This window comes from Frankliniella occidentalis, unplaced genomic scaffold (genome assembly GCF_000697945.3).
Source record: "Frankliniella occidentalis isolate FOCC.00 unplaced genomic scaffold, Focc_3.1 Scaffold5, whole genome shotgun sequence".
In the NCBI taxonomy this organism is placed as follows: Eukaryota; Metazoa; Arthropoda; class Insecta; order Thysanoptera; family Thripidae; genus Frankliniella; species Frankliniella occidentalis.
Genome location: NW_026267135.1, coordinates 2,720,224 through 2,726,755, shown reverse-complemented (window position 1 = coordinate 2,726,755; position 6,532 = coordinate 2,720,224). Strand labels below are relative to the sequence as shown.

Below are 6,532 nucleotides of genomic sequence, written 5' to 3'. Positions count from 1 at the left end.
CTCTCTCTCTCTCTCTCTCTCTCTCTCTCTCTCTCTCTCTCTGTCTCTCTCTCTCTGTCTCTCTCTCCCTCTCTCTCTCCTCACCCCGCAGGTGTGAGTAGGCGTCAGTGTGTGCGTGTTTGCCAGTGTTTGTGAGTATGTGTGTGTGCTGTGTTGTAAGGCATCGAGGAGGTGTGTGTGTGTGTGCAACGCTTCTCCTGCCTGACCGGAGCTGAACTTTCTATGCATTCCCTTTGCATCACACGTTGTTATTGTTGCTGTTATTGTTGTCGGTATGTTATTGTCGCTTGTGCCGGACGGCGTGGGGGAGCGTGTGTGTACACTCTTCTACGTGTGTGGGGGGCGTTAGCGACGGCAGACGGCGTCGGCGCCGGGGTCAGAGCGTCAGTCACCCTCTCTCGCCGCGAGCAGCGGGCGGGCGGTGAGGCTGTGGCTGGCCTATGGCTTGGCTCGGCCCCTTATTCGCGCCCCGCCTGCCTGGCCCCGCGCGCGTGCGCGGGCGTGCATCGGGCGTGCAATTGTGCATCCCGCACGCGCGTTGCACGTGACGCAACCGTGGGGGGTGCAAGTGTGCATAAGACAACAAAACGAAGCAAAAAAAAAAGTTACTATTATTACTTGTCGACCTCTCCTCCTTTCCCCCTGTCTGCTATGACCGCCTTTGATGCTTCGGCTATCGCGAGATATGCGAGTTGTGACCCAAAGCGCCACCCGGATGGCGCACACACATAGCAAAGCACGGGGGGCAAGGCGTGATGGAAACCGTGAGGGGACAGTGTGGGCACCGTGTGGACACCGTGTGGACACCGTGTGGACACCGTGTGGACACCATGTGGACACCGTGTGGACACCGTGTGGATAGGCCAGCACTACAGCAGGGAGTGGTGGTTGTTGTTTTTTATGACGTTTATGACGTCCACAAACTGATTATTATTTTTGGGACAGGGGTTATATTTCCGAACGGGCGCGTGTTCGTGGATTTTTTTTTTCTGGATTCACAGGTGTGAAACGACACATACCTGCGATTCTCTTTGTTCGTTTGTTTTGTTCGGAACGCAGATTCTGTAGGAACGCAGTATAAAACTACTGCCGCTCAACGCGTTTCGTCCGTTGTTTCTTCTATTTTCCCCCCTTCACATTAATTTTTTTTATTTATTTTAAAATTCCTCGCGAATCCTGTCGCAGAGAACCGTCGACGGCTGCGGGCGCAGCTCTCGATCGACCTTTCTCTTTTCTCTCGCTCGCTGTCCTTTCCTTCCTATCGAGTGTCGTCCCGCGGCTTTTGTCCCACTCCTCCATAGAGAGGTCTTTCGCGCCGCGGTGTGTCCCGCCGTCTCTCTCTCTCTCTCTCTCCCTCTCTCTCTTTACGTGTCTGTCTTCTTTCTCCCGTTCAAAGTGGGTTAGGTTTCCCCCGACATCACATCGAAACGCTCGGGATTCCGCCGGTGCGTCGCTCGCTGCCGAGCTGGGCAGAGCCGAGCCGAGACCCACACTTACACACCGCGATGTTGGTCCAATTCTAAAGGATCAATTTCGTACGCGTGCAGGCTGAGCTCGGGGCTTGTTAGAGCGCAGGGCGGGCCCACTCGCTCGCTGCGCTCGCTTCGGCGAGCGGCACTTTCGCTGATTTCCGTACGATTATATCGAAGAGGGAGAAACGATATATCGGGGGATATGCCCTGCCCGCGCCGCCGCCGCCGGCTTTTTAAATGCGGTGTACGGCAACAACACTCACTATGAGCAGGTGAGAGCGGGGCTGCTGGATCGTCGCAAAAGTGTTTAAGCCGGGCACGATAAAAAGAGTTTGTGCACACGATTGGCTGCTAAAAGTTGTATACCAGCACGTACCAAAAAAAAAGGACAAACAGAAAAATAAAATGTGTAAGATCAGCGGAGGTATAATGGCCACTCTTATTTTTCGCGGAGGTACTTTTCCAGGTCGTATAATCGGTCTTTTGTCTTATTTATGACACGCCATCGGGACTAAATACGCGGCCTCTGCCGCGCAAAACAGTTTCGCGACACGCGCGAACTCTTTCGTGCGTCGTCGGCCCGTTCAAGTAGTTGTTGTCGTCGTCGTCGTCGTCCTGGTCGCCGTCCGACGACGCGTGTACTCACCGGGCCGGCCGGGTCGGACATCGCGGTGGGGCTCGCAACAACAACTCGTCGCACCGGCACAGCACACTTGCTGCACACCCGCACGCGGCTGCCGCCAGACTACCCAACCCGGGGCGGTGCAGGCGAGAGCCCGGTCGCCGGCATCGCCGGGAATCACGTCCACGTCGATTAGAATATCCAACGAACGACTGCAGAGCCGAACCGAGTCGAGTCGAGCCCGGCGGCCCGGCCTGCTGCAGCCGGAGAGCCCTCTGGGCCGAGCCGAGCCGGGCCTTGGAGGTCAAGGTTCTCCCCCGGCACAGCGCTTCCGCCAACAAGCCTCGGCTGTCTCGCTCGCTCTCCTTAACGAGCCCGGCCGACGGAGAGAGACGAAAACGCGAACGACGCGGGCTTTTTCTTTTTTTATCTTTTTTAATTCTTCGCTCTCGACGGTTGTTTCATTGCTCGTTTTCGCCTTTGGCAGACTCCCGTCCCCCTCCTCCCCCGTCCCCTCACTGGTACAGTAGCCTCCTGCATGTGAGGTGTGTGTGTGTGTGTGTGTGTGTGTGAGTGTACTCGCTCACTCGCACGCACTACATCATCATCTCCACGAAGGCACTCACCTCGCCTACACATCACCTCACCGCGCACTTCACCTGCACCTCACGTCACCTCACATCACTAGCATTATGTTTCATTACGACTTTTCGGTACATTTCTACTTTTCGGTGCATTCCTACTTTCTGGCACATTTCTACTTTCTGGCACATTTGTACTTTTTGGTAAATTTCAACTTCAGGCACATTTCTTCTTTTCGATACATTTCTTCTTTCTGGACCATTTCCATTTCTCGGTAGATTTTCAATTAAAAATTTGTCTTCCCCCGGACGTCCAAATCAAGTGCGGCATGACGATGAGAAAATTAAGCACATTAGGTATCCCCCGCTGGCCGTGTGCGGCCGCCGCGTCGTTGCAGGCCGGCCGGTACTGGCGACCTCTTCCTTGACAAATTACGGCCAATAGAAGTTGTGATTAGGGAAGATTGTGCACTTACGGGCTGGCACGGCACGGAAGAGGGAGGTGAGGTGAAGAGCTTGCGGCTGTCCGCCCACGCTGTCCCCGTGGTCACGAGGGGGTTGGACGGGACAGGGTTTGCGATTGGGACAAAGAGGGACAGGCGGGTAAATGCAGCTCGGCAAACACTTTGGCAACAAGGCATGCCACAAAGTAGTCAGCAAATTGTCTTATACGACTATAGGCGCGTCGTATACATTTTTCCTCGTTTGCGTCACACCACACAAATAATTAGTGTGGCAGGTGGAACACTTCTGCTTGGGAAGAATTCAAAACCGGTTCAAAACTGTCGGCACATTTGTAATAATTCTTTCCCAGTGCATTTCCAAAGGTTTTACAAGAAAATTTGCCTAGTAACTACATAGTATTTTGTGTGGAAATGAACACTACTTGAACTCGCACTTGAACCGGCGCGATATTTGAGTCGCATTCGAAATCTCTCTATATTCTCTGTTATGTTTTTTTTAATTCTCCGACGATAACCCCACGGTAAGTTTTTCCGAGAGTTTTCGCCACTTGCAGGACGCTGTTTGGGACTCACCTTGGTCCGGTTGCCGTTCACTTCGGGCAGCGGCGGCGGCAGGGCGACGTCCTTCATCTTGGGGTCCTCGGCGCTGGCCAGGGCGGGCGTGTGGGTCGGGGCGTTGTTCTCGATCAGCATCGCTGCTGATGCTGCTCGGCGTCCGGTCGACTTCCGGTCCACTTCCGGTCACTTTCCGGTGCACCTCCGGAGCCGGCCGCTGCCGCGAGCGCACTGCGGTCCAGCCGGTGCCACACCGCGCCGCCGCTGCGCCGCCGCCCCGCGCCGCCCCCACCACCACCTCGCAGCAGAGAGGAGGAGGAGACGCCCGTCGTCGCGGTCCCCACTTTTCCTGTTCGGGAAGCACAGAAACGCACAGAAATGATGAAAAAGTCCTCCTCATATCGCGGTGACCCGGAGCGGAAAATTGCACACGGCTCTGAGTCACACCGCACTTGTCCAACACTAAAAATAGTTTATGAAATATGTCAAAGTTTCACTAATCATCCATAACACTGAGACAGTTGCTCATTCGCTTTTCGTACATCCAATTCAACGGCACCACTCACCACTCCGGTCGGTTTTCCCCGCGCGACTACCTTTTAACACCCCCCTTCCATACTTTTCCGGTCCCATCGCGCACATTGCCCACGACCCTCTATAAAAACGTGTTCCTCCAGACGATACCTATACCTGGTGTATGCACGCAACTTTTACTGCAGAGACAACCGGTTCGTACTCGAGGACAGTTCTACGGTTGGTGTGGGTCGTCCGCTGTTGCGCCCTTGCAAAAATCTTTTGTTTCGTTTTGTGTTTTTTTTTGCCTCAGAGAGATTTGATGCAATGATGTGGTGTTTTAGCGCCGATACTTCTACTCGATGAAATACCCTCTGGCATCGAGACGCAAAACCATGATCACGGCGCACCCTGCGCCGCTGAAGCTTGGTCTTAACGGGGCGTGTATAATAACCCCTCTGATCGTTAAAATTTGACGGAAGGGGCGTTTGCTTTCCCAAGCGAGAGAGTGCTGACTGAGTACGCCTTGCATCACCCGCCGGAGGCAGGCGGGCGGGCAGGAGTGCCCCGCGGCCGCCCCGCAGGAGGCGCCGAAACGCCACCGCTGGACACCAAGCCTCCAGCATCGCGAAGTGCACCTGAGAGGGACCTCCAGCGAGCAGTGACTCCTGGTGCCCGGAGAGAATCTCTGCGACCAAAAGCAGCAACAACGACAGTTGTTAACAATAACAATTAAGGGAATGAAATGAAACGATAAACCTTTGCGACCAACCCAACGTGATAAAACGCTGCTGGAACCGTAACACGGGTACAGTCCAGGGGTACGTGTCCACCGCACACGTCATCCGCAGGGCAGTCGGTCAAGGAGGCCACGGGGACGTCGCGGAGGAGATCTCCTCGGCGGTCCGCGGCGTCCAGATCCCGGGGCGGGGCGGGGGACGGGGCGTGGGGCGGGGTGAGGTGGGACCGCGCCGCGGTTCGTTGGGCGCGGAAAATGGAGAATATCGGCTGGCGGCCTGCAGCTGCACGGTAAAGCGGCAGCAAGGGGAGCTCCAGTTCGCGGGCCTGCCTGCCGTGAGAGAGTGCCGGCCGCATTCTGCGCCGCCGCCCTACAAGTGTCTCCCCTCGGCCCGGCCTGTCACTCTGCGGGGCCCAACGACTCACTGTCCGCGCGGGCGCAGAGCCGCGGGGGCACCCACTAGAAGAAGTGCTAGTCCAGCGGCCTAGGGGAGGCCACGTCAAGTTTTTCGCCAGCGTTTGTATGGGGAATCTCGCATTTGTTGTCAATGAGCAACAGAGGCGAAAATGTACGACATGATCGAATATTTTCAGTACGACGCCGTGTCGGCCAGAGCAAGGGGAGTCGAGAGTCGGGCGGCGGGAGTCGAGTCTCCTCCGAAGGCTGACGGCGAATTTGCAAACACAATAGACGAGAGAGACACTGGCCTTTCTGCTCCAGTTAGCCGCCGCGCGCTCGGAGCCGGCCCGCAATGTGCAGGTAAGTATACTGATGGACGGCTCGCGATCCCATCTGCCTTAATCAGCGCCCAGGGCTATAAAGAGAGAGAGAGAGAGACAGAGAGAGAGAGACAGAGAGAGACAGAGAGAGACAGAGACGGAGAGAGACAGAGACAGAGCAGAATGAAAAATAAACCCCCAAACCTAATCGCCTTATCTCACGCATTCCTCATTTATTTGTGCTGTTCGCGCTGTTACAGCTAAGCTGCTATGCGGTTTGAGCGGTATAAATAGGGTTGGAAATTTCCGAAATTTTCCTAAATTTTTCCGAAAAATTTCCGAAAAGTTACGGAAAAGTTCCAAGTCTGGGAAATTCTCCATTTATTTTTTATTCTTTTGAAATTTTCCTGAAAATTTCCTAAAATTTTCCAGGGCTTCCAACCCTAGGTATAAACGTCCCGTTTCCTTTGTTTGTTTGTTTTTTTGTTGTTTTTTTTTATTATTTTTTTGCTTTGACATGTTTGTGCGATGGACGCTGGCTCAAGTCAGCTTCGAGAAGGGACCGCAAGGCGCTCCCATGTGCGGACAGACGGGTCAGGGCCGTGAGAGATTGAGCATCGCGTTCGCGGCCTGGCCGTGCCGTTGCACGCTCTGTACTGTCAAAACCGCGGCCAAAAACTGCTCCCGGCCGCGAGGCTGTGCGCTCCGAGCTGAGCTTGTGGCCCCCGCAGCGGGGACACAATGGTGGTCGAGGGCCGGCCATCGGACAGCCGCTCGTCACATTGCTGAGGTTTTTGGGGAGGTGACGGAAAGGGGGGGGGTACTGGCCCCATAAAGAGACACATTCAGAAACGTTACAGTTTGCGG

General features: G+C 55.1%; 1 protein-coding gene across 2 annotated transcripts in view; it reads right to left on the bottom strand.

Moving 5' to 3' along the window:
• LOC113210162 (long-chain fatty acid transport protein 1) overlaps positions 1 to 6,532 on the bottom strand; it is a 39,204-nt gene that overhangs the window by 25,374 nt on the left and 7,298 nt on the right. The window contains exon 2 of one of the 2 annotated variants that reach the window (XM_026428023.2): positions 3,713 to 4,043. In XM_026428023.2, the coding sequence (XP_026283808.1) occupies positions 3,713 to 3,832 (120 nt within the window). In that variant the 5' untranslated portion in view covers positions 3,833 to 4,043. Of the gene's footprint in view, positions 1 to 2,118; positions 2,264 to 3,712; positions 4,044 to 6,532 lie in introns of those variants that run through there. The other variant, XM_026428024.2, reaches the window with a different exon arrangement.